The sequence below is a fragment of the Saimiri boliviensis genome, chromosome 7 (genome assembly GCF_048565385.1).
Source record: "Saimiri boliviensis isolate mSaiBol1 chromosome 7, mSaiBol1.pri, whole genome shotgun sequence".
NCBI lineage: Eukaryota > Metazoa > Chordata > Mammalia > Primates > Cebidae > Saimiri > Saimiri boliviensis.
The window spans coordinates 68,092,475-68,119,271 of record NC_133455.1 but is presented as its reverse complement, the minus strand read 5'-3'; the positions used below and the strand labels follow the sequence as shown (position 1 = coordinate 68,119,271).

The 26,797-nt window shown below is 48.2% G+C and overlaps 2 protein-coding genes and 1 pseudogene across 2 annotated transcripts; 1 reads left to right on the top strand and 2 right to left on the bottom strand.

The window, feature by feature from the left end:
• The first annotated feature begins 336 nt into the window (after positions 1-336).
• On the top strand, positions 337-944 carry LOC101053476 (small ribosomal subunit protein uS9-like). The gene has a single exon (XM_039472143.2). It carries the CDS (start codon positions 410-412, stop codon positions 848-850), a length of 441 nt encoding a protein of 146 aa, XP_039328077.2. The 5' UTR covers positions 337-409; the 3' UTR covers positions 851-944.
• Positions 910-6,165, bottom strand: LOC104653080 (vesicle transport through interaction with t-SNAREs homolog 1B pseudogene; annotated as a pseudogene).
• SOAT2 (sterol O-acyltransferase 2) lies at positions 6,000-26,742 on the bottom strand. Its single transcript, XM_003939211.4, has 15 exons — positions 25,513-26,742; positions 24,937-24,992; positions 22,978-23,114; positions 22,606-22,665; positions 22,215-22,322; positions 13,808-14,084; positions 13,314-13,383; positions 11,330-11,414; positions 10,634-10,679; positions 10,315-10,444; positions 8,960-9,057; positions 8,443-8,541; positions 7,290-7,425; positions 6,672-6,817; positions 6,000-6,472 (listed from the first exon to the last, which is right to left on the bottom strand). Exons 1-15 carry the CDS (start codon positions 25,628-25,630, stop codon positions 6,422-6,424), a joined length of 1,617 nt encoding a protein of 538 aa, XP_003939260.1. The 5' UTR covers positions 25,631-26,742; the 3' UTR covers positions 6,000-6,421.
• Between the last annotated feature and the right edge of the window lie 55 nt (positions 26,743-26,797).

Below are 26,797 nucleotides of genomic sequence, written 5' to 3'. Positions count from 1 at the left end.
TACAGGTGTGGCCACAAACCTGGCTTTTTTTTTTTTTTTTTTTTTTCTCATTTTTAGTAGAGATGAGGTCTTGCTATGTTGGCCAGGTTTATTTATTTTTAAAGAAATCATAAACAGCTTTATTACCTTGGTATATCATACTGGTCTTGTTGCTGCCGCTTCTCATTTAAGTGGCTGTCCATCTGCCCTCCTTTCTCCCACAGTCGCCACACAGTGCGTCCTTGAACTGTGAGACCACAGCAGCAACCTGCTCATTCCCTCCGCATCCCTAACACCACGCATTCCCAAGGTCAGAGTTCTGGTCCACAGCCCTTTCCTAATGCAAGTCCCATGCTTGCAAAAGAATGCAAAGCAGCCTTTTCCGGTTGCGGCGTCGCGCGGTGAGCTTCTTTAGTCCACGTTCACAGCCATGCCGTCCAAGGGTCCGCTGCAGTCCGTGCAGGTCTTCGGACGCAAGAAGACAGCTACAGCTGTTGCGCACTGCAAACGTGGCAATGGCCTCATCAAGGTGAACGGGCGGCCCCTGGAGATGATCGAGCCGCGTACCCTCCAATACAAGCTGCTGGAGCCAGTTCTGCTTCTTGGCAAGGAGCGATTTGCTGGTGTGGTTATCCGGGTCCGTGTGAAGGGTGGTGGTCACGTGGCCCAGATTTATGCTATCCGTCAGTCCATCTCCAAAGCCCTGGTGGCCTATTACCAGAAATATGTGGATGAGGCTTCCAAGAAGGAGATCAAAGACATCCTCATCCAGTATGACCGTACCCTGCTGGTAGCTGATCCCCGGCGCTGTGAATCCAAAAAGTTTGGAGGCCCTGGTGCCCGTGCTCGCTACCAGAAATCCTACCGATAAGCGCATCCTGATGATCAAAGATCACCTGTATAATAAAGTTCTTGAGGGATTTTACGGTTTCAAAAAAAAAAAAAAAAAAAGAATGCAAAGCAAACCCGGCCTCCCAGGATGGCCAGCTCCAGTGGGATGTCGATGGAAAGCAGAAGCTTATTGGTTGTCCTTTTTCTGGACCTTGATGGGAGGATCTTTTGACTTTTGCACACGTTTTCACTTGTGTTTCCCAGTGTACCCTTGGTATGTTCTCACTGGTCCTGCTGTTTTCTCAGCTCTCCTGTGATTTCTGAGCCAATCTGGTCAGTCTCTTAGATGGCCCGGCTCAGGCTTTTGGTGCCTTGGAGAAGCATTGCCCTTTGAGATTATAGCCTATTCATATGCTCATTCTCTACAGCCCATGTACCATCTTTCACGTCTCCTCAGCCCTCAGGCATGACTGTTAAAGGTGTACTTCCTACCTCCGGATGGAGCTGGGCAAGGTCCTTCTGATAATCTTGAAGCTTAGACATGATGGGGTTACAGAAACATAGGGGTCCATAATGTAGTTCCTCCTCCATCTGTGCCGGCATTTCATTTGCTTCCTGTTGCTTTTCATCAAAATCTCAGATCAACTTCCATGCCCCGCAGCCACTAGTGTCCTACTTGTAGGTCCTCACGGAGGTGGAGGCACATCTCGTGCAGATGGTCAGACTGCTCTGAGGAGGTGGTGGAGAGGAGCGTGGCACAGGCTGTGCTTGGGCAGCACCCACCGAGATTCTGGGCACTGGGCCTCCTCCTAGCTTGGCAGTCAGCAACCCCGGCCTACAGCCATCCCCACCACTGATGCCTGATTTCATTTATGTGAAATATCCAGAATGGGCCAGGCATGGTGGCTCACGCCTGTAATCCCAGCACTTTGGGAGGCTGAGGTGGGTAAATCACTTAAGCCCAGGAGTTCAAGACCAGCCTGGCAACATGGCAAAACCCAATCCTTACAAAAACAAAAACAAAAAAAAACAAATTTAAAAAAATATAAAAACTGCCGGGCGCGGTGGCTCAAGCCTGTAATCCCAGCACTTTGGGAGGCCGAGGCGGGTGGATCACGAGGTCGAGAGATCGAGACCATTCTGGCTAACATGGTGAAACCCCGTCTCTACTAAAAATATAAAAAATTAGCTGGGCGTGGTGGCACGTGCCTGTAATCCCAGCTACTCGGGAGGCTGAGGCAGGAGAATTGCCTGAACCCAGGAGGCGGAGGTTGCGGTGAGCCAGGATCGCGCCATTGCACTCCAGCCTGGGTAACAAGAGCGAAACTCCGTCTCATAAATAAATAAATAAATAAATAAATAAATAAATAAAGTTTCTCTTAAAAAAAAAAAAAGAGCCGGGCGCGGTGGCTCAAGCCTGTAATCCCAGCACTTTGGGAGGCCAAGACGGGTGGATCACGAGGTCAAGAGATCGAGACCATCCCGGTCAACATAGTGAAACCCCGTCTCTACTACAAATACAAAAAATTAGCTGGGCATGGTGGCGCGTGCCTGTAATCCCAGCTACTCAGGAGGCTGAGGCAGGAGAATTGCCTGAACCCAGGAGGCGGAGGTTGCGGTGAGCCGAGATCGTGCCATTGCACTCCAGCCTGGGTAACGAGAGCGAAACTCCGTCTCAAAAAAAAAAAAAAAAAAAAAAAAAAAAAAAAAAAGAAAAGAATATTGAACAATTTTATCAAACAACTTGACCTAATTCATATTTAAGAATACTCTGCCCAAGAGAACGGAGTATGCATTCTTCTCAAGTATCCACCTGAATCTTTATTGCAGCCTTATTCATAATAACTCCAAACTAGAAACATCCCAAATGCCCATCAAAAGGGGAAGAAACAGATTGTAATATGTTCATAAATGGAATAGTGCTGAGCCATAAGAAGGTACAAACAATTGACATATGCAAGACATGGATTAATCTTTAAAATGTTAACAGTGAAACAAGCCTTTCATAGAGGAGTAAATGCTGTAGATTTCTATTCATACAAAGTTGTAAAACAGGTAAAGCTAATACATGAGGGTAGATTAGAAAGTGAGTGTCTTTGATTGGGTAGTTGACTAGAAAAGGGCATGAGAGAACTTTCTGGGGATGTGGTAATGTTCTGTCATGTTTTGATGAGATGATTACATGGGTATATACGAACCTAATTGACTTAAACAGTTAAGATCTTTACGTTTTATCGTATATAAAAAGAAAGTTAAAATAGGAGATGGGATAGGAATCCATAGATGAAAAGAAATGAAACCACTTCCAAGGGATAGAGTTTATTTGGATCCTGAAACAAACCAGCAAATAAAGAATATGCGACAAGGCTGGGAGCGGTGGCTCACCCTGTAATCCCAGCGCTTTGGGAGGCCAAGGTGGGCTGATCACTTGAGGTCAGGAATTTGAGACCAGCCCGGCCAACATGGTGAAGCCCCACTTCTATTAAAAATACAAAAATTAGCTGGGCATGGTGGCGGGTACCTGAACACCCAGCTACGTGGGGGGCTGAGGCAGGAGAACCTGGGAGGCAGAGGTTGCCGTGAGCCGAGACCATGCTACTACACTCCAGCCTGGGTAACCGTGTGAGACTTCGTCTCAAAAATAAATAGCTAGCTAGCTAGATAGATGTAAAGTTAGCCAGGTGTGGGTCACTTGCCTGTAGTCCCAGCTACCTGGGAGGCTGAGGTGGGAAGATTGCTTGAGCCCAGGAGGTAGAGGCTGCAGTGAGTCAAAATTGCACGATTGTAGTTTAGCCTGGGTGACAGAGCAAGACCCTGTCTTAAACAAATAAATAAATAGATATAAATAAATGAACCTTTTAAAAATAATAAAATATTAAATTAAAATGGTAAGTGCACACAGGAAAATATACTTAACTTTTTAAAGTAATGATAATAATGCAAGGCAAAATAAAAAAATAGATATAATTTTCTGCTTATCAGACTGCCAAAAATTAAAAATTAGACAAAACCCAGCATTGTCAGGGAGGTGGGGAAATGGGCAATATCATATAATATAAATTCATGTAAGAGGGAAGTTTGGCAGTGTGTACATTTGAAGTAAGCCCATCTAATGTCTCAGTAATTCTGTATCTAGAAAATTCCCTTAGGAAGGTGCACAAAGATGTATATCTACATTAGGATGTCCTTCTTGTCGGTGAAGGTACCCTGAGTTGTTTATAAGAGCAAAATACTGGAAACGATTGAAATATATGTAATTAGTTAAATTATAGTACACACACACACACACACACACATACACACATACACACACACACACATACACACACACACATACACACATACACACACATACACACACACACATACACACACACATACATACATACACACACACACACACACTCACACACACAATGTGATACTATTAAAAATGACAAGGCTGGCCGGGCGTGGTGGCTCAAGCCTGTAATCCCAGCACTTTGGGAGGCCGAGGCGGGTGGATCACGAGGTCGAGAGATCGAGACCATCCTGGTCAACATGGTGAAACCCCGTCTCTACTAAAAATACAAAAAATTAGCTGGGCATGGTGGCTCGTGTGTGTAATCCCAGCTACTCAGGAGGCTGAGGCAGGAGAATTGCCTGAACCCAGGAGGCGGAGGTTGCGGTGAGCCGAGATCGCGCCATTGCTCTCCAGCCTGGGTAACAAGAGCGAAACTCCGTCTCAAAAAAAAAAAAAAAAAAAATGACAAGGCCAGGTGCAGTAGCTGACAACTGTAATCCCAACACTTTGAGAGGCCGAGATGGCAGGATTGCTTGGCACCAGGAGTTTGAGACCATTCTGGTCAACATAGCAACACCCCATCATTATTTATTTTAATATAATTTAATTTAAAAAATGAAAATAAATAAAAGTGACAAAATAGATCTATATTTATTGACATAAAAAGATGTCATATATACTGTTGAAATGTTAAAAAAAGAAAAGAAAAGAAATACCCCATCTCTCTTTCTTAGAACCCTGGGTTTTTCGGTTCTCAGCCCCCCAAGGCTAATGTTTCCGCCTTTTCTTACACAGACAGCTCCCCAGAACCAGATCAGGCAAGGAATTGGTGTGGGGAGGGCAGACCACTCAGTCTGGTTTCTATTTTTCCTTTTTCTTTTCTTTCTTTCTTTCTTTTTTTTTTTTTTGAGACGGAGTTTCGCTCTTGTTACCCAGGCTGGAGTGCAATGGCGCGATCTCGGCTCACCGCAACCTCCGCCTCCTGGGTTCAAGCAATTCTCCTGCCTCAGCCTACTGAGTAGTTGGGATTACAGGCACGCACCACCATGCCCAGCTAATTTTTTGTATCTTTAGTAGAGACAGGGTTTCACCATGTTGACCAGGATGGTCTCGATCTCTCGACCTCGTGATCCACCCGCCTCGGCCTCCCAAAGTGCTGGGATTACAGGCTTGAGCCACCGCGCCCGGCTCTTTTTCTTTTTCTTTTTTTTGAGACAGAGTCTCACCTGTTGCCCAGGCTGGAGTGCAGTGGTGCTATCTCAGCTCACTGTAACCTCCACCTCCTGGGTTCAAGCGATTCTCCTGCCTCAGCCTCCCAAATAGCTGGGATTGCAGGCTCGTGCCACCATGCCGGGCTAATTTTTTGTATTTTTAATAGAGATGAGATTTTATCATGTTAGCCAGGATGGTCTTGATCTCCTGACCTCATGGTTCGCCCCCTTTGGCCTCCCATACTGCTGGGATTACAAGCGTGAGCCACCGCACCTAGCCTCAGTCTGGTTTCTGAAACAGTTTTGAATAGAAGAATTTGACCTTCTGTCTCCTTCAGTCAGGACACTCCCAATTTTAATGTCTCTTTAATAGCTGTGGAAACTGCAGGAAATTAAAAGCTTTGCTTCAGGTCGGTACAAGACATTCTTCTCCTGGGTCTGCTAAAGGAAAGAAGGATATGTTTTGTCCTCTCAAAATGTGCTAGGCACTGCCAGGAGCAGAAGGATTAAAGGGGCTAGAAAAGTCAGTGTGAGCTGGAGGAGAGGTGGAAGAGGGGGTAGAGGTCAGGTTTCTGGGAGATGGGGGTGGCATAGAGAAGGTAAGACGGGGGCCTCCAAGACTCTCACCCATTCTACCACAAAGTCTTGCCACTGCAGACACAACTCTACAAAAATCCAAGCGAGCCTTCAACAAATGATGAATGAATGAATGGATAAAAAGGGAGACGGAGTTTATTGCTGTTGGAAGAAATACAAAGTCAAGAACCAAACCCTTTTCAAACCTTGGTGGCCCCAGTTCCTCTGAGTTCTTTCACATTCATCGAATCCGTACAGTCCTCCAAGTCTCCTCAAGAGAGTCATGGGGTGGGAGGGTCTGCTGTACCCAGTCCACGGGGATAGGGCCTGAAGAGTCACCCCTCTTACCCCTATGCTGAGGTCTGTGCTCAGCTACCTACAGGTCTGCAGATCTCAGCCCTTGCAATTCCCTGGTGGGGTCTTGTGTGCAGGTCGCCTTGACTCAGAGCCAAGTTGGGGAATTCAGAGAAGAGTCCTGGTCCCAGGCTTTGCAGGCAGAGAACTTGGTGGTGTCACCTGGGCAGTAAGGGTGCCCTGATCTCTAGATGTGGCAGGACCAAGATCGAGGTGTCACCAGCCCCCAGAAGGTTGTCTGAGCCAGAGAAGAATAAGTTATCAATGAGATCATTGCTGGTGACCCACCCTGTGCATCCAAGACGTGAGAGTCCATCACCCGCAAGCCAGGCCCTGGTGCCTGACCGTGGCTGCTGGATTGGGGAACAAGGAGGGGCTGGCTGTTGGGCTGTGTGTCCTCATGGATGGAAAGCTAGGTGAGGGCTGTGGTCTCTTACCTGGGTTAAGGGGCAGTGCCGCCGTGCATACCACTCCTGGCAGTACAGGCTGACCTGGATTCCTTGGCCCAGAAACAGCAAGGTCCATACCAGCACGTTCCACGCCGGGCCGGTGCGCTGGTCGTGCATCATGAAGTTCAACATTCCTAGTACAGGAGGAAAGGTTTTCACTCCAGCTCCAGATATCTGTGCCTTGTCTTTCTGGCTTCCCTCCTATCTCAGGGTATTGGGAAGAGATGGAACAGGAAGGCCCCATTGGAGAAGATCTTAAACCCAGGTGCAGAAATTCATGGAGGTCTCAAGTTGCCCATGTAAAACCAGGATTCTTCAGTTTGCCCTTCAATATCGTGAATCTCACGCTGAGCCAGTGTCCTCCTCTTTCTCAAATGTTCTCCAACCAGAAACCTCTTCCCGCATGCCCCAGGATACGCCTTGGCTCCTCCCAATGCTGCCTCCCTCCCTGCTTTCCAAGTCCCTCCGCACTCCACCTCTCAGGCCCAGCAGCCTCGCCTTCAGTCCTGGGGGCAAGGCCTCCCACCATCAGACTGGGATCTCCAGGAGCAGGACCCAGGCCTCCCTCTGGATGGCTCCCCTCCAGTGGCACAGAGGCCAGCTCACCGCCAAAGACAAGGAATAGTATCAGCATGACGGGGTAGAAGAACCCCAGGACGAAGCAGAAGATATACTCATGGGCCACTGCGGAGACCAGGAACACACCCAGCATGGCTACCCGTCGGGCCCGGCCACCAAGGAGCTGGCAGGGTGAGGGAAGGAGTGACGGGTGAGTCTTCCTGAGCTCCACAAAGAGCCCCCACCTTAAGGAAGCCAGGGGGAGTGTGGTGTGCTGGAAAGAATATGGGATCTGAGGTCGGAAGGGGTGACGTCAATCTTATTTAAGAGCATGCTACTATCCCATCGGGTCTTTGCTGCCATTTTAAAATGAGGATATGGCCAGACGCAGTGGCTCACGCCTGTAATCCCAGCACTTTGGGAGGCCGAGGCGGGCGGATCACAAGGTCAAGAGATCAAGACCATCCCGGTCAACACGGTGAAACCCCGTCTCTACTAAAAATACAAAAAATCAGCTGGGCATGGTGGCACGTGCCTGTAATCGCAGCTTCTCAGGAGGCTGAGGCAGGAGAATTGCCTGAACCCAGGAGGCGGAGGTTGCGGTGAGCCGAGATCATGCCATTGCACTCCAGCCTCAGTCCCCTGAGTTGCTGGGACTGCAGCTGTGGTCCACCTTGCCTGGCTAATTAAAAAAATTTTTTGAAACGGGATCTTCCTATGTTGCTCATGCTGGTCTTGAAGTCCTGGGCTCGGATGGTCCCCCTGCCTTGGCCTTCCGGGGTGTTGGGATTATGGGCGTGAGCCACTGCACTCAGCCTGTCATGTATATTTTTTCACAACAAAAAAAAAAAAAAAAAAAGAGGAAAAAAAAATAAAACGAGGATATAATAATACTTGCTTCTCAGGGTTACTGTGCTGATTAAATATATGTGCACACCCTTGGTAGCTGGAAAATTGCTATGTTCCTTAGAAGGCTAAGGTGGGGAGCAACGCCCTATGGAGAGGGTGGAATTAGGATAAAGGTGGAAGAAAATTAAGATTGCAAGGACTTTCTACCCACTGGGTTGGGTAAAATGAGGGCAGATGAAATCAAAAGGGCTCTTAGGCCTAGAAAAGGTTAAGTGGCGTAGACTCCACATGGTAGCTGGAGGGAAGGAGAGCCGCCATTAACTGGGAGCTGAAGGGGTCTGCAGGGCCATACCCGCAGCCCATCCTGATACACGTAGCTGTACAGCCAGTCATGGACCACCACGTTCCAAGTGCGGTAGTAGTTGGAGAAGGACGTTGAGTTCCACCAGTCCTGGAGAAGGTGGGGTCAGAGTGGGGAAAAAGAGGTAAGCCAGCATCTGGGTTCCGGCTCCTCCCCACTGCTCCCTCTGCCTGCAACCGACCCCAGTGTTCCAGAAGGGCTGGCTCCTGGCAGAATAGGGACAGCAGACACCCTCTCAGCTCCCTCCTCAGGACGTGGAGGCCCCGTCCTCCCTCCTACGCCCTCTCTCAGGAGAAGAAGATTCTGTAGTACCATGCACACGAAAGCAGTTAGCTCTGGCTTGTCAGGAGGTGGAGGGGTGGCATTATAACCACATCTAGAGGACCGCTTATTATGGGAGGTGAACAGTGTGGCTGAAGTGACACTCGTTCCTGACCGCCGTCTTCCCCAGATCCCTCCCCAGCGCTCCCCGCCTCCAGCTTCCAGCGGGCCTAGATCCAGGCCTCACCCGGTAGAACATCCTGTCTCCAAATCGTAGCATCTCGGCAAAGGCGTTGAGCCAGCAATGGAGGAAGGCAAAGAAGATGAGTAGCAGCATGAAGATGCCTGGTGGATGGGGACAAGGGACTGCAGGTCAGACTGGCCCGCCTGGACCCTCAGGCAGCCCTGATCCGGGCTCTGAGGAGTCCCTGCCCAGAAACCAGGGCCCCAACACTCATTTATTGGTAATTCATGAATTTACGCAATTCCTTTTTTTCGAGACAGGCTAGAGTGCAGTGGGATGATGCACTCACTGAAGCCTCAAACTCCTGGACTCAAGCGATCCTCCCACCTTAGCCTCCCAAGTAGCTGCAACTACCGACGTGAGCCACCACTCCCAGCTAATTTTTATTTTAAAATATTTTTGTAGAGATGAGATGTCACTATATTGTCCAGTCTAGTCTCGAACTCCTGGCCTCAAGCAGTCCTCCTCCTTCGGCCTCCCAAAGTGTTGGGATTACAGGTGTGAGCCACTGTCTTCATACATTCATTTATTCACCCATTTGTTCATGTACGTTTACTTGGCATCTACTTTGTGCCAGATGTTGGGGATAAATATAAATCTCAAAGTCCCTGTCCATTGGGAGGTCACAGAGTGACTGAAGTGAGACACACACGCAGAGACAGAGACAGAAAGACATGCCCAACCACATTTCCAAGGCAAATGTAATGGGAGCTAAGTATGGTGGCAGTGATGTGTTTGGGAGTGCAGAGAAATGGGTAGTTTCTCAATTAGCCATCATGGCAATTGATGGCTGTAAAAGGAAGGCTTCCCAGACGAGGAGGCATCTCAGCCAGGGGCCTCCAAGAAGAAACTAGATTCCACGGCTGAAAATGGGGGAAGGGCATTCAAGCTGAGGGGCCAGTGATGAGCAAAGGCCTGGAGGCACATAAATACATGTCTTTCAGGGGCTGTGGCAGGATGAGAAGGTAAGCTGGGGCTGCATTCAAAGGGGCCTCGGATGCCACGCCAAGGGTTCAAATCTGATCTGAAAGTGCCAGCATTGGCTTAATCCTCAGAGTTTTTGAAGCTGGGTAGGGAATGATTAGTTGTAGTAGGAAAGTTCGCCTGCACAGCAGTGTCAGGGATAGATGGGAGAGGAAAGATCTGGGTGCCAGGGATATGGGTTAGGAGGCTGGTGCAGAGGGGGAGGGGATGGTCTGAACTGAGACCATGGCAATGCGCCCTGATAGGAGGGGACAGACATGAGGGGATACTCAGAAGGAGAACGTGTTGACACAGAGGGAAGGTAACTACAAGTCCTTCCCTGATAAGCCTTCCCCGGGGCACAGCCTGCACCAGCCCTGCCTTAGTTGGCTCACCTGGCAACGTGGCATGCAGGATAGAGAGCACCAGGGCACGGGTGCTGAAGGGCTCTCGGCTCATGTTGGCAAAGACAGGAACACAGAGGCGGCCCAGGATGAAGCAGGCATAGAGCACACAGCCCAGGGCCTAGAGGGGGCGTGGGGACACGTAACTGGAGAGGGATGCTGGCAGCTGCCGGTGGCATTGGGCCTCTGGTGCAGCGCTGGCCTTCTCTTCCCTTGGCACCACCCTTCTACTGCCTCTCCAGGCCTCCCAGAAATGTTCCCTCTCTGCCACCATGAGTCACAGGTCCACCCTTCTACCCCATCTCCTCACCTGGGCAAAGTTCTTGGCCACATAATTCCACCTGACGTAGGGCGTCCTGCAGCAGCAATGGGGACAATAGGTTTCTCATTCTTTCATGTTGTCCTCTGCTCAGCCTGGGCGCAGAGTGGGGCCCTCTCTCCGCAGTTCCCTGACTTTTGCTCAGGCCTGGGAGGATTATCTAGGGTGGTGGGGTCTAGGATACTTTGAACTTTCCATAACAGAGATGACAAGTGGATTTTAAGCATGGACATCAACAAAGGTGTGTAGGATGGGTAGGATTTTCAGTACTCAACTCAGGACAGCCCTGGGTAAACCAGGAAAGTGGTTTACCACTTTCACCCTATCGCAGGCGTCCGGCCCCCCTGAGGCCATTTATCCAGCCCCCTGCCGCACTTCAGGAAGGGGCACCTCTTTCATTGGTGGTCAGTGAGAGGAGCACAGTATGTGGCGGCCCTCCAACGGTCTGAAGGACAGTGAGCTGGCCCCCTGTGTAAAAAGTCTGGGGACGCCTGCCCTAGCGTCATCACAGGCTGGGCAAGGAGACAGGGTAATCTGCCAGGCACGTATTTCCCATCTTTATTAGGAGATGCTTCCCGAGAAAGCGGCCAGTGCCTGAGGCAATACTGAGGACCTCAGGGAGGGGAGAGTAGAAGGGTGGGGTTCCTGATGGGCTTGGGCGTGTGGGGAAGGGGTGCAGGGTCTTACCTGGGGTAAGTCTCCCTGTAGAGGAGAGTTGGGCAGAAGAGGAAGTAGAGGTAGCTGGAGAAACTGGCGGCCTGGATCCCCTCACCTGGGGAGGGATGAGAGGGGTGGATTAGTAAGGGGAAGGGCAGAGGGCAGAGGTGAGGGGGCTGCTGGGGAAGGGTGGCGGGACTGATGAGCGGAGAAATGGATAGGGTAGGGGTGGGGGACAGGCAAGGAGCTGGATGTAGGACCCGGATGCTGGGGGAGCTAAGCAGGGCAGAAGCGGAACTGGCTCTTTAACTCCGTCTCTTCTGTTTTCATTTCAGGTGCCCTATTTTCCAGTGCAGGGCCTGCTGTGGCCAGAGCTGCATTTGGTACGCACACGTTCCACAACCCATTCTCCTTCCCCTGCTGTCTAGACCTCCTAATACAGGCACATCTTGTTTCACTGCACTTCCTGGGTATTGCCTTTTTCACAAATTGGAAGTTCGTGACGACCCTGCCGGGGACAAGTCTATCAGCGCCTTTTTCCAATGGCAAGGGCTCACTTCATGTCTCTGTGCCACATTTTGGCAATTCCTGAAATATTTCAAACTTTCTTCTTCTTCTTCTATGTGTTATAGTGATCTATGATCAGTGATTTTTAATGTTACTATTGTAATTGTCTTAAGGCATCATGAAACACACCCAAATGAGAGAGCAAACTTAACTGATGAATTCTGTGTGTTCTGACCACTCCACTGACCAGCCATTCTCCCCTCTCTCCTGCCCTCCTCCGGCCTTCCTATACTCTGAGACACGAGATTGGAAATAGGGGCCAGGCTTAATGGCTCAGTCCTGTAATCCCAACATTTTGGGAGGCCAAGGCAGGAGGATTGCTTAAGCCTAGAAGTTCAAGACCAGCCTGGGCAACATAGCAAGATCCTGTCTCTTAAAAAAAAAAAAAAATTGGCCCAGCATGGTGGCTCATGCCTGTAATCGTAACATTTTGGGAGGCCGAGGTGGGTGGATCACTGGAGCTCAGGAGTTGGAGACCAGCCTGGCCAACATGGTGAAATCCCGTCTCTACTAAACATACAAAAAAATTAGCTGGGCATGGTGATGAACACCTTGCAATCCCGGCTTCTTGGGAGGCTGAAGCAGGAGAATTGCTTGAACCCAGGAGGTAGAGGTTGCAGTGAGCCAAGATCGTGTCAGGGCACTCCAGCCTGGGAGACAGAGCAAGACTCCATCTCAAAAAAAAAAAAAAAAAATTGAAATTAGGCCAGTTAATAACCTTGAAATGGTCTTCAAGTGTGTTCAAGTGAAAGAAAAAGTTGCATGTCTCTCACTTTTTTTTGTTTTGTTTTGAGATGGGTTCTCAATCCATTGCCCAGGCTGGAGTGCAGGGACAGTCATGGCTCACTGCAGCCTCAACCTCTCAGACTCAAGTAATCTTCCTACCTCAGCCTTCCACACAGCTGGGACCACAGGCATAAGCCACCACACCTGGCTAATTTAAAAACGTTTTCTGAAGTGAGAGCCCATCTCACTGTTGCTCAGGCTGGTCTTGAACTCCTGTGCTTAAACGATCCTCCCGTCTCGGCATCCCAAAGTGCTGGGATTACAGGTGTGAGTCACAGTGCCCAGCCCAACTCTCTTGTTAAGGTCTAATGCAGCTGGTGACTTTAATTTGGGCCCAGTGCCAACTTGTCATTCCAAAAAGTCTAGGGCCCTTAAGAATGATACTGAATGTACTCTGTCTGTGCTCTATAAATGGAACAACAAAGCCTGGATGACAGGCTGGGGCTGAAAATAGGAAATAGGAAAGTGCCAGAAGTCCTGGGTAACAGAGGTGCTGTCTGTCAGAGGCAGGAGCTGAGAATGCCAGCTGGGGGCCAGCGCTGTGCCTGGTGGGCAACCCGGGCTTAGGAAGGCAGGGCTTTTATCAGGATCCTGCACCTGTTGGCTTCATTCAATCAGCCAAGAGGACTGAGTTCACAGCTGAGCAAGATGAAGGCCTCACCTCCTCTGGAACGAAGGGTCCCAGGCACAGCCTCTCTCAGGAAGGAGTAGCTTTTCATCAGGAACCTAACCTGTGGCAGAGTAGAAGGGAGGCCAAGTTGCTGTGTGGCTTTAAGCAAATCGCTTAACCTCTCTGTGCTCCGGGTTACCTCTGCGAGGCAGGCAGAGTGTAAGATCTGTCTGGTCAGAGCCCATACTCTTTCTCTGTTGAATGGCTGTATAGCCGACCACATGCTGGGATGAGTTAAGGCTGCTGGGATGAGAGGCCAGAGCGGAGTCTTCCCCCTGCCAACCTCCTATGATGGCGGTGTCACACTGTTTGCCTTCCAGCCTGCAGGTGCCCCAAATCCTTCCTAACGGACTCCACCCCTGCCAGTGCCCTCTCCAGTGCCCTCCCTCTCATGGGCGCCGCCCCCTCGTTGGGGCGCTCCCCCTCCGCTGAGATGGCCCCGCCCGCCCATTCCCTCCGGTTACCCAGCATGGTTCAGCCCTCACCTGCTCAAAGACCAGGACACAGCGGGAGGCCGGCGGGAGCTGATGCTCCACAGCCACGTGGACCGGCAGCGCGCAGAGGACCACGGCGTGGACAGCCAGCAGCGCGCAGCCCAGGCCCGCCCCCAGCACCCAGGTGCCCCCAGCCCCCGGCCTGGCCCACAGCCGCAGGGCCTGGTACGGCACCAGCAGGGTGGACAGAAACATGGGCACCCAGGTCACCAGCGCCACCGGCAGCTGTCCGAAGCTGAAGATCAGTAGGTCAAACTCCAGCAGCAGCCTTGGAGTGGGGAAGGAGAGACAAAGTAGACAAGTGAAGCCCGTTCCTGTCCCCTTTCTCTTCAGCCCGAGCTCCTGGAAGATGAACTGAGGTATCTTGATCAAATTGTGAGCTCCCCATCTCTGGAGGTGTTGCAGATGGCACCTCTGTGGTACAGGGCGCTGCCCCCGGAGACTAAGTCGTGGTATGAGTTTGATTCTAAATGACCTTGAGAGCCCTCTCTGATTTCATGGTGTTGCTAAGGGCTCAGTACTCTATATGCAATGCGTGTTAGGATGTGAGGTAACTATTCTGACGTTCCTTTGTTTTGTTCCTTTGGAGCTAATAGGATGCCGGTTTTTTGGTGTTTTGTTAGCCTCGGTTAAGAATGTATGGTTTGTTAAGGGAAAAAGCTGAAAATGGCCTAAGTGTCCATTAGTAAAGGACTCAGTGAAGAAATCTGCACCTCCATCCTCTGCAGTCCTTCAAACCAATGGACTGAAATGAAACGATCCCTAAAATAGGTTGTTAAGGAGTAAAAGCGAATTGCAAAATAATAGGTACAGTTTCTTCCTTATGTAAAATCTCCACAATGTACATATCTTTGGTACTGAATGTCAATGCATAAAAAAATGCTCTGCAGGGAAACTCAGAAACTTTTTTTTTTTTTTTTTTTTTTTGAGGCAGAGTTTCGCTCTTGTTACCCAGGCTGGAGTGCAATGGCGCGATCTCGGCTCACCGCAACCTCCGCCTCCTGGGGTCAGGCAATTCTCCTGCCTCAGCCTCCTGAGTAGCTGGAATTACAGGCACGTGCCACCATGCCCAGCTAATTTTTTGTATTTTTAGTAGAGACGGGGTTTCACCATGTTGACCAGGCTGGTCTCGATCTCTTGACCTCGTGATCCACCCGCCTCGGCCTCCCAAAGTGCTGGGTTTACAGGCTTGAGCCACCGTGCCCGACCATTTTTATTTTTTAGTAGAGACAGGGTTTCACCATATTGGGCAGGTTGGTCTCAAATTGTTACCTCAAGTGATCTACCTGCCTTGGCCTCCCAAAGTGCTGGGATTACAGGCTTGAGCCACCGCGCCCGGCCAGAAACTGTTTAAAAACATCTTCTGAGAGTAGTGTGGCATTGAGGTGGGTGGTCAAGAAGGACTCCTTTTACAAGAAAACATGTATTTGAGCTTTCTACTAAAATTGTATCATTTTTAAGTTTTGAAAATTTTTTTCTTACATAAGCCTAGGGGTATTTTTATCTTTTTAATACTCGTCTTACTAACAACAAAAATTTTACCAAAAGCGATGCTGTTGCTGAACCTGTGGATCCTTGGTCCTGTTCTTTTTTGCTGCTTCTCAAGCCTGACTTAGGGCGAGGGGTGTAGCAGGGCAGGTCTCACTAACACAGGCCTCTGTAACGACTCTTTCAGTACTGACCGAGCGGTTAAGCTACATATTACAAGTCAGTGCTCTTATACAAAGGCTGGGATGTAACAAAAGCCCACCAAGAGTTTTGCCTAGGCCTTTCCTGAACCTCAAAGCATCGTTAAACAAGTTGTATTGGGGGTCTGAAGAAACTCCGCAGACCTCCATGATTTAGCAGGAGATAAGATAAGGGTAATCACCCTGGGACCTGGACCCATTTAGATTAAGTAAACTTACTGAGGCTCCAGAAGCAGGTCTTCAAGACTCAGACCTTAGTTATAGATTAACAGGGGTTAATCACTTGCATTTTTAGATGAATGCACACTTACATATAGACATATAGCTTAGAAGGTATATCAGCTCTGGAAAACTTTGTAATTTTGAGTTGGTCTGGTGATAACTTCCAGGCCTTCTCCCTGTAACCGCTTATAGAAATAAAAACTCTCTTTCTCCCCTGTTCATCTGCATCTCATTGTTGGGCCACAAGAAATAGCAACCCCAACCCTCAGTTTGATCCAGGAACAAAATTTGGCAAGCCAGCCAGAAGAGACCGGGACGATGCCACGCTTTGCATCCTCCCGCTTTGCATTTTCATTGAGATCAGGTTTTGAGTTGGTTTTGAGTCTGTTTTGCCTGAGTGCACTCCCCTTTGTGTGGTTCAAAATTTGTCTCCACTTACTTGTGTGTCTGTCTTTTTCCCTTTGATAGCATGTAAACTTGAAAAGGGGAGGTATTCGGTGGGCGCGGTGGCTCACGCCTGTAATCCCAGCATTTTGGGAGCCTGAGGCACGTGGATCACGAGGTAAGGAGTTTGAGACCAGTCTGGCCAACATGGTGAAACCTCATCTCTACTAAAAATACAAAAATTAGGCTGGGCGCGGTGGCTCAAGCCTGTAATCCCAGCACTTTGGGAGGCAGAGGCGGGTGGATCACAAGGTCAAGAGATCGAGACCATCCTGGTCAACATGGTGAAACCCCGTCTCTACTAAAAATATAAAAAAGTAGCTGGGCATGGTGGCACATGCCTGTAATCCGAGCTACTCAGGAGGCTGAGGCAGGAGAATTGCCTGAACCCAGGAGGCGTAGGTTGCAGTGAGCCGAGATCGCGCCATTGCACTCCAGCCTGGGTAACAAGAGCGAAACTCCGTCTCAAAAAAAAAAAAAAAAAAAAGTTAAAATACAAAAATTAGCAGTGCATGGTGGCGCACACCTGTAGTCCCAGCTACTCGGGAGGCTGAGAGGCAGGAGTATCGCTTGAACCCAGGAGGCAGAAGGTGCAGTGAGCCAAGATCATACCACTGCACTCCAGCCTGGTCAACAGAGCAAGATTCCATCTCAAAAACAAAAGAAAAAGAAAATGGGAGGTATTGGGTCCACTCCTGCTAAGAGGCCACCGGGAAAGAAAAATAGTTTTTAGAAGCTCAGTGGTTGAGAATCAGCTTAATTAAAAGCTAACATCCAAGATGTGTATATGTATGTGTGCATGATTGTATTTAAAAGGGCTTCATGGGCCGGGCGCAGTGGCTCAAGCCTGTAATCCCAGCACTTTGGGAGGCCGAGGCGGGTGGATCACGAAGTCAAGAGATCGAGACCATCCTGGTCAACATGGTGAAACCCCGTCTCTACTAAAAATACAAAAAATTAGCTGGGCATGGTGGCACCTGCCTGTAATCCCAGCTACTCAGGAGGCTGAGGCAGGAGAATTGCCTGAACCCAGGAGGCGGAGGTTGCGGTAAGCCGAGATCGCGCCATTGCACTCCAGCCTGGGTAACAAGAGCAAAACTCTGTCTCAAAAAAATAGGACCTTGTCTTTTCGAGTAAAAGTTTTTTTCTTCTCAATTGACTAAATTCTGTTTTCTTGATTAATTGCTATTGCAACAGAAGCTACTCTGGAGTTTTTAAGAAAAAGTGTAATTTAGACACTTAGAAATGTCTTTGTTTCAGAAAAAAAATTTTGTTTTTTGAGACAGAGTCTCACTCTGTCACCCAGGCTGGAGTGCAATGGCATGGTCTTGGCTCACTACAACCTCTGCCTCCTCGGTTCAAGCAATTCTGCTGCCTCAGCCTCCTGAGTAGCTGGGACTATAGGTGTGTGCCACCACACCCTGCTAATTTTTGTATTTTTAGTGGAGACAGGGTTTCATCATGTTGGCCAGGCTGGTCTCGAACTCCTGACTGCGTGATCTACCTGCCTTGGCCTCCCAAAGTGCTGGGTTTACAGTCACGAGCCACTGTGCCTGGCCAGGGAGAAAATAATTTTTAAATGCACTGTAAAAGCCTCACATGGTCTACCTTCAAAATAATTCTTCCTTTTTGAAAACCCAGGATTCAGTGTGAGCTCTGCCCAGAACACAAAGATCCAGTTAAAAGAAAGGAAAAAGGAGATCTTACGAATCTATAAAATGTTCTTCTATTGGCATACCTAATACATCTGTGTATTTATGTCTTGTGTACAGCATGTTTTGCTACTGAAAATATATAAAAGAGTTCTAATTAATTGGCTCAAAGAAAAATAAAAGTGTTTAAATACTTTAACAGAAAAAAGGAAAGACTAGTCGAATGCTTTTTCAAGTTTATGTGACTTAAATAAAATCTTCAATACATGAGGCAAGCTTTAAAAATTACTGGTAAAGTAATATTAGAAATGTCTTAAGAGTTGCCAGCATACATTTTTGTTTGCATTTATTGATTGAGCAATTTCATACTTATCTCTGCCAAATAGTATAAGGTGTCAAAATTTGGCAAAGAGGCTGCAAAACTGTAACTCAGCCCCAAACAGGATAATCTTTGCTTGTGTAATTTTTAATAAGTGAAACATTAATATTGGTTTAATGAAGATAGCCACATCTTGAATTATTTAGTAAAATACACAACTTCCACTCTTGTGGCTTTAGGCAGTCTAGTCCACAGACATGAAGGAAGTTTGTTCTGGGAAAGAACTGTTACCATCTCTGTTTTAAAGCTACACTATAAATTAAGTTAATGAACAAGAATAGCTTGGAGGTTAGAAGGAAGATGGTAAATGATTAAAATAAATAATTAGATAAATGTAATGGGATAAATACTCATAAAGAAACTTGTCATAATTTAAAATCTAAAGTTAAATTAAACAACAGATATTTCATTATTTGGATATTTTCCAATTAAAATATATCGTAGGAAAACATTCTTTCTAAAAGTTGTGTCCTTTGTAAAGGGTGACTAATTTTTGTCTAATTCAAAGCTTATGTAAAGGTTATATATAAAACAAGGTAAAAAAAAAAAACCACAGGAAGTAAGAGAGACATAAAGAAAGTTATAAAAATAGAGTTTTAAAGATTAGTGGTAAAATAAAAATATCTTCAAAAATGTAAATATTTGGTCTAAAATATGCAGGTCAAATATTAGGTTTGCTAAATGCTCTAGGTCATAAAACCTGCTTCTTTGACTTAAAAATTGTTCAATTTATTTTGGAGCGTTAGATTCTAGTCAAGGTATGTCAGAGATTGTCTGTGTAAGTCATGAATGAATTTATGAAAGGGAATTTATACAAGAAATGTTGTGCAACTTAAAGGCGATTAGGCCTCCTAAATGCTTTATGACTCTTAGCTGTGCAGGTTGCCTAGGACACATAGTGTTAGACGCTGGAATAAGTCAGACCCTATCTGCACTTCTCTCTAGGTTGTAGGCTCCACACCTAGTACATAATTAAAATCCCAGACTTACCAAGGTTTTCACCAAAAGTAAAGTTTTGCTAAGAGTTAACAGTGTAATATGTATTTAACACTATTGAAGAAACAATTTATATGCAAGGTATATTAGGAAAGTAAAATAGACTTTCGGTAAAAAGATTGTTAGGAGGCATGATCATGTGGATTTTGCCTAGATTAAGAGATTTAAGGATTGTTTTAAGTTGGATAAGACAAAGACGAATGTTGAAGCAAGTTGTGGAAGGTTGCTTGTAAAGGAAATACTGTGTTTAAACATATTGGCTAAAGTTAAAGGGGTATCATCCAGTTTTTTCTGTAAATTGAGCATTAAAATAAAAGCACAACGGGTTTCCCTTAGAGCACTAATCTGCTCTTTAGCAAAAATTGTAAAGGGTTATAAAAAGTCTATAAAAATCTTACCTTATGATCAAACATTAAAATTGGGTAAGCATGTCGGCCGGGCGCGGTGGCTCAAGCCTGTAATCCCAGCACTTTGGGAGGCCGAGGCGGGTGGATCACGAGGTTGAGAGATCGAGACCATCCTGGTCAACATGGTGAAACCCCGTCTCTATTAAAAATACAAAAAATTAGCTGGGCATGGTGGCACGTGCCTGTAATCCCAGCTACTCCGGAGGCTGAGGCAGGAGAATTGCTTGAACCCAGGAGGCGGAGGTTGCAGTGAGCCGAAATCGCGCCATTGCACTCCAGCCTGGGTAACAAGAGCGAAACTCCGTCTCAAAAAAAAAAAAAAAAAAAAAAGAATTAGGTTTAAGGCCAGGCACAGTGGCTCATGCCTGTACTCCCAGCACTTGGAATGCCAAGGTGAGTGGATTACTTGAGGTCAGGAGTCTGAGATGAGCCTGGCCAACATGGTGAAACCCCATCTCTACTAAGAATACACACAAAAAAATTAGCTGAGTGTGGTGGCACGTGTCTGTAATTCCAGCTACTTGGGAGGCTGAGGCAAAAGAATCACTTGAATCCAGGATGCAGAGGTTGCAGTGAGCCAAGATTGCACCACTGCACTCCAGCCTGGGTGACAGAGTGAGACTCTGCCTCAAAAAATAAAATAAATAAATAAATAAATAATTGGGTTTAACATTAATAGTACACTAATGTAAAGGCGAAATTTGGCTCATTTTGGTATCAAAAATCATACAGGAAGCATTGTCAAATATAAAATGAAGTTTGGTTTTCTTTGGGCTATATTTGTATAAATATGTTATTGGTATGTGTTACAAAGTTATGAAAGACTCCTATAATAATTCTGGTATATCTTGGTGTACGCTATCAATAATAATTATATATACATATGTGTGTGTGTGTATATATATATATATACACACACACACACATATTTTTTTTTTGAGACAGAGTCTTGCTCTGTTCCCCAGGCTGAAGTGCAGCGATGAGATCTCAGCTTACTGCAACCTCTTCCTCCCGGGTTCCAGCAATTCTTCTGCCTCAACCTCCCAAGTAGTTGGGACTACAGGCATGTGCCACCACACCTGGCTAATTTTTCTATTTTTAGTAGAGATGGAGTTTCATCATATTGGCCAGGCTGGTCTCAAACTACTGACCTCGTGATCCACCTGCCTCAACCTCCCAAAGTGTTGGGATTACAGGTATGAGCCATGGCACCTGGCCATTGTTATGTTAAATTGTTGTGTGCCACAGAGGTAACAGATTTCCTTGTCAATTGGGTCTTTATGGCTACCCTAAAACTTTTTCTTGTCCATAAACAATTGTTGTCTTGTTTTGGTCCTCTTTAGAAGGTGGTTTTATAATTAGCTATAAAGCTCTAACCAGTGCTCTTGAATGCAGGCTTCTGATAACTTTAGAAATTATCAGAATAGAGGAATAGAGGAAAAATGTTCAGTACTCTTTAAGAGCTAAAATATTCATTAATATCAATCAGGACAGGAATTAACTGCATGAACTGAACTAATAGGACACTGAAGTGATCTTTTTGACTTTTTGCTTAAAATGTTGCTAATCCTTTGTTTTGCTTTTCAGAGTCAAGGAAACTTTTCTTTTGAGCTATTAACAGCTTGTAACAATTAATTAAAGTATACTCCTATGAACAAAATTTGGAGCATATTTGTTTCTCTCTACCTGATTTCTCCAGAACTTGGAAACTATTTATAATACAGTTATTTGCCTAAGTGCAATAAGAATCTGTTTTCTTTTGTAACAGGACACAATTGGAAAAGCTAGCTATTTTGCCAAGGCTTTGACTGGAATGGTGTGTTCTCTTTTGTGTGTGTGTGTTCTCCTTTAAGGAATCAAACTTGACTTATGAAGCCAATAAAACCCTTGGAAACTGGCCTCATATTTTGTATACACAGTCCCTGCACAGGGTTTCTGCTCTGTGGTAGGTAAAGAATGTCATTTTCTGACAGGCCAGGAACCCCAAGTTATCTTGGAACCTCAAGCGGAGAGGAGTTCACCCAACTCATAAGTATTTATTGGTACAAGTCCATGGCTGGGCTTGGCTTTAAAAAGTCTTATCTCAGATTCCTTCTGTGGAACAAAGTTGCATCAAAGCCAATTTAAAAGGCCTATATGAAAACTAGTTATTCTTGCTGCACTGTATACAAATAATTAAGCCAAGTATAATAAAGCAAACCAGTCCTACCATGAGTGGTTTTTTAATAAAAATAGAAAACTGCAGAGAGAAAAATTATGTTTCAGAAACTATGGCCAGGTACAGTGGCTTGCACCTGTGATGTCAGCACTTTGGGAGGTCCTAGGCAGGCCAATCACCTGAGGTCAGGAGTTCGAGACCAGCTTGGCCAATGTATTAAAACCTCGTCTCTACTAAAAATACAAAAATTAGCCAAGGGCCAACCAAGGCTGAGGAAGGAAGAGGTCCCAGAGAGAGTTGCAGGTGGGAAGGTTGTTGGCAGCAATGTTGGTCCATGGCCAATAATCAAAGGGGGAAGGTGTGTCCTCTTGTGCCAAGGGCAGGTGGGGCACTGAGGACCCAGAGGGTCTCATCAGATAGGTGTGCCTATCCCAGGTGGGAGGGGGACCTACCTGCCCTCATCAATGAGGTCGATGGCCAGGGTGCTGATGATGAAGACACACAGGCCGGCGATGAACATGTGGTAGATGGTGCGGAAATGCTGCACCTCCATCAGCTCACTGGAGGGACAGGGGCCTGAAGGTCAGTGTGGGAGGGTCCTCAGGGTTGGGTGAACTAGCTGACACTACACATGAGGCATGGGGACTAGCGATCCAGAACCTCCGGCTAAAGGCCTTTCTTCCACAGCCATGCCCAGGGCAAATGGGGGACCCACACCTTAGAAACCCCTTCCAAGTCCTCCCCACAAACCACCTAGAGCCTAGGGATGAGAAATGAGGTGACCTTGACCCCCAGCCCAAGCCCTTTCTTTTCCTCCCATTACCTGTCATCACCCCGACTTACTCAAGCAGGGACTTTCGGATGATGAAAACTTTCTGTTTTCCCAAGGATGGCTCCTGGGTCCTGAATTGAGATGTTTGTTCAGGGTCAGGAAGAAGTCAGTTGGCAGAGGGCAATACCATGCAGAAGGTCAGTACTTGGGAGCCAAGGGGAGTGGTAGGGGAAGGTCAGGGTCAGGGCTAGAGGGTGGAAGGTCAGGGCCAGGGCAGAGTGCAGCCCAGTAGGTGGAAGCCAGTGTTGGGAAGACAAGATAAAGGGCAAAGAGGGAAGGCTGGAGTCGTGGTCCTGCCAAGGCTGGTGAGGGCGCATAATGTGATGTTTATAGCTCATGATCCTTGCTACAGAGGAGCCCACGAAGCTGTTTGCCAGACTCACCTGCTCAAGGAATCTGGGGGAGCAGGGGGCAGAGGTCTGTGTTGTGATGGGTAGGACTGTATGGCCTCCCACATGGCCTGATCCAGCAGCTCCTTCAGCTGTCCCTGCACTTGCTCCAGCAATTGTGCCTTCACAGCCTACGGGACAAAGCCAGGGCAGAGCCCACTGTCCCTCCAGTCAGCCATCCTTTCATTCAACAGACACCCCCTGAGTTTCTACCTATGCCAGGCACAGTGCTTTTTAAAAGAAAAAACTAGGGATGGAGGGTCAGCAGGGGTGGGCCTGTGGGGGGAAGGACAGGCATCAGTGGGGAGATCCATGATGATGGGTTCGCTGGCGGGGAAGGAGCCCACTGTGCTAAGTGCTGTGAAAGATGAAGCCATGATTCCTGTCCAGAGCCGATTTCCTTCTGGCTTCCCGGGGCGGCAGTGAGGATCAGGGAGTGACAGCAGGACAAGGCTTCCACTCCCTGGGTCCGACTTCCAGCCTGCTCACTTCTGATCTTCACTCCTCACTCCTGACCTCCAGCTGCACTAACAGGAAAACTCTATCTACTGGCTGGCTTTTGGTCCCTGCCCTCAGGACTTGTGCTTCAAACCCCTCCATCTTAGCCCTCATTCTTTTTTGTTTTTGTTTTTGTTTTTGAGACAGAGTCTTGCTCTGTCGCTCAGGCTGGAGAGCAATGGCGTGACCTTGGCTCACCGAAACCTCTGCCTCCCAGGTTCAAGCAGTTCTCCTGCCTCAGCCTCCCAAGTAGCTGGGACCACAGACGCCCGCCACAATGCCCAGCTAATTTTTGTATTTTTAGAAGAGACAGGGTTCCACCATGTCGGCCAGGATGGTCTCGATCTCTTGATTTCGTGATCCACCTGTCTCAGCCTCCCAAAGTGCTGGGATTACAGGTGCGGGCCATGGCACCAGGCCTTAACCCTTAATTCTTTTTTTTTTCTTTTTTCTTTTTTCTTTTTTTTTGAGACGGAGTTTCGCTCTTGTTACCCAGGCTGGAGTGCAATGGCTCGATCTGGGCTCACCGCAACCTCCGCCTCCTGGGCTCAGGCAATTCTCCTGCCTCAGCCTCCTGAGTAGCTGGGATTACAGGCACGTGCCACCACGCCCAGCTAGTTTTTTTGTATTTTTAGTAGAGACGGGGTTTCACATGTTGACCAGGATGGTCTCGATCTCTCGACCTCGTGATCCACCCGCCTCGGCCTCCCAAAGTGCTGGGATTACAGGCTTGAGCCACCGCGCCCGGCCAACCCTTAATTCTAACCTGATGTTTGCACTCAAGAACAAGTCTTTGGCTAGGTGCAGTGGCTCAGCCCTTTGGGAGGCCGAGGCAGGCAGATCATGTGGTCAGGAGATAGGGACCATCCCGGCCAACATGGTGAAACTCTGTCTCTACTAAAATTACAAAAAATTAGCCAGGCGTGGTAGGATGCGCCTGTAGTCCCAGGTACTTGGGAGGCTGCGACAGGAGAATCACTTGAACTCGGGAGGCAGAGATTGCAGTGATCATGCCACTGCACTCCAGCCTGGCAACAGAGTGATACTACCTTAAACAAAACAAAACAAAACAAAAAAAACAACAAGTCTTCAGGCTGGGTGCCATGGGTCACACTTGTAATCCCAACACTTTGGGAGGCCAAGGTGGGAGGATCACTTGAAGTCAGGAGTTCAAGACCAGCCCGGGCAACATGGTAAAACCTCCATCTCTACTAAAAATATAAAATAAAAATAAAAAATTAGCCACACCTGGTGGCGCTCACAAGCTACTTGCTTGAACCTGGGAGGCGGAGGTTGCAGTGAGCTGAGATTGTGCCAATGCACTCCAGCCTAGGCGACAGAGCAAGACTCTGTCTTAAAAAAAAAAAAAAAAGAAATCATCTTTATCACCAAGCCTCACTCCTTCCTGCTACTGTGGATCTGTCCGCTTGACCTCTGACCTCTGACGTCCCTCACCTCCACGTGTCGGGTCCATTGCACCAAGTCCGGGGCTTTGTGCGTCTCAGTGTTTCCTGGGAGGAGGTATCAAAGGCACAGTCAATAGGGAGGAGTTGGGGTTCTGCGGACCCAGAGGCATCTGGTTTTCAGGAAACACTTTCTGTGTGCTCAGCAGTCGCCCTGCACCCCAACCAGCCAATATCTAGTATCATGGGTGGGGCTACCAGAAGGGGAAGTTGCTGTTGCCAGTGGTGAGGAGGCCATAGGCAAGCAGGGGGCCTGGGGACATTACTGGAAACAGGGCACTCAGGGAACGGGAAGCTACTCTGTTCACCCTCTGGGGTTAAAGTGTCAGAAAGATAAGGCCAGGCCGCAGCTCTGAATAGCTCTTTTCTGTTCCATCTCCCAGATGGGTGGCACAGGGTGGAGGCCAGGGTCTGGCTTCCTTGGCCTTTCAGGACCGCAGGAAGGATTGACATTAGGCCATCAGGCAGTTGGAGCCTCCTCTCCGCAGCGCCATCTCCCCCAACCACGCCCTGCCCCGCCCTGCCCTGCCCCGCTGGTGCCTTCTGCACCCCCCCAAGGGCGGCTCACCATCTTTGTCTCCACAGGGTCGCCACTCCCCATCTCTGTCTCCACAGGGTCGCCGCTCCCGCTCCCCTCCCAGCCCTTCTGTCCTCTGCAGACGCAGACGGGCCGCGCCTGGCTCCATGGTGGGGTCTCCGGCGGGCAGCAGGCAGCCCTGGCCTGGGTTTCCTCCTTCCTTCGCTGCGTGGCCGGCCCAGCAGAGCTCTTGTCCTGCTCAGCTCAGGTGACAGCTCCAAAGACTAAAGTCCTTTCAGGAGGAGGGGGCCTCTGGGAGTGCGATAGGTTATCTGATCCGGAGGGCAGAGCTTCTCAGATTCGGGCCTCTCTGCTGCCTGTCGCCGGATGGCCACATCGCTAATACCTCCACCATCATCTAGATACCCAGCTCCCAGGGTGCTACCGCACCCAACAGGAAAGGTGGCTGGGTATGTCATGGGGAGGGGAACTTCGCTTCTCAGAAGCTTGTCCCCTAGCATGGCTGGCCTTCCAGTCTCTCCCCCAGCAGGCTGAAGGTCAGGGAGGAGTCAGAAACGTCTTTCTGTATCAGTGCTTTCAGCTCCCTTTCACCACAAGGTGTGTGATTGATGCACGTGGTAATAGTCTGATGGGGTTGGCACGTGATACTCAGGGCTGAGTGCCAGGGCCCCTGAATGTCTGCACTTCCTGACACCTGCTTGGGTGAGCCTGGAGGCAGAAAGAAGGCTCAACACTTTTTCAGCACCTAAGGAAGAAGAAGTCACACACAGAAGAAGGAGATGCAAACCTCCCTCTGTCATTTACCAGCTGTATAATTTCAGGCAAGTGACCCAAAATGTTAAGCCAGTTTCCTCCTCTAAAAATGGGCTCAAAAATCGTCATATCACAAGGTTATCATAAGCTCAGAATGAGTTAGTCCAGGTAAAATCACATGGTTCAGGGCCATGAGATGAGCTCATATCTTAGTAATAATTTCCTTCCTTTTTTAGTAGGAAGTGACAGAAGGTATGTGCTTTGAGAGTTCCTCTCTGCTGGGCTCCTGCTGGGATTAACTATTAATCCTTCCCCTCCCCTTGGGTCCAAAGATCAGTGTTAGAAACAAGGTCACAACTTCCGACTAAGGCCGTGATCTCAGTATCTCCCCTTCCCACTCCCACCTCCTGGCGGGCAGCTCTGTGAGGCTTGATGGCTTGAAGCCTCTGCCAGTGGCTGTCGCAGGAAGGACTGGAGGTATCCATGGGAAAGGAGGAATGTGTGGGTGAGCCTTAGTAGGGCACAGAGAGGGTCAGGGGCTCCAGAACTGTGAAAGGTAGAC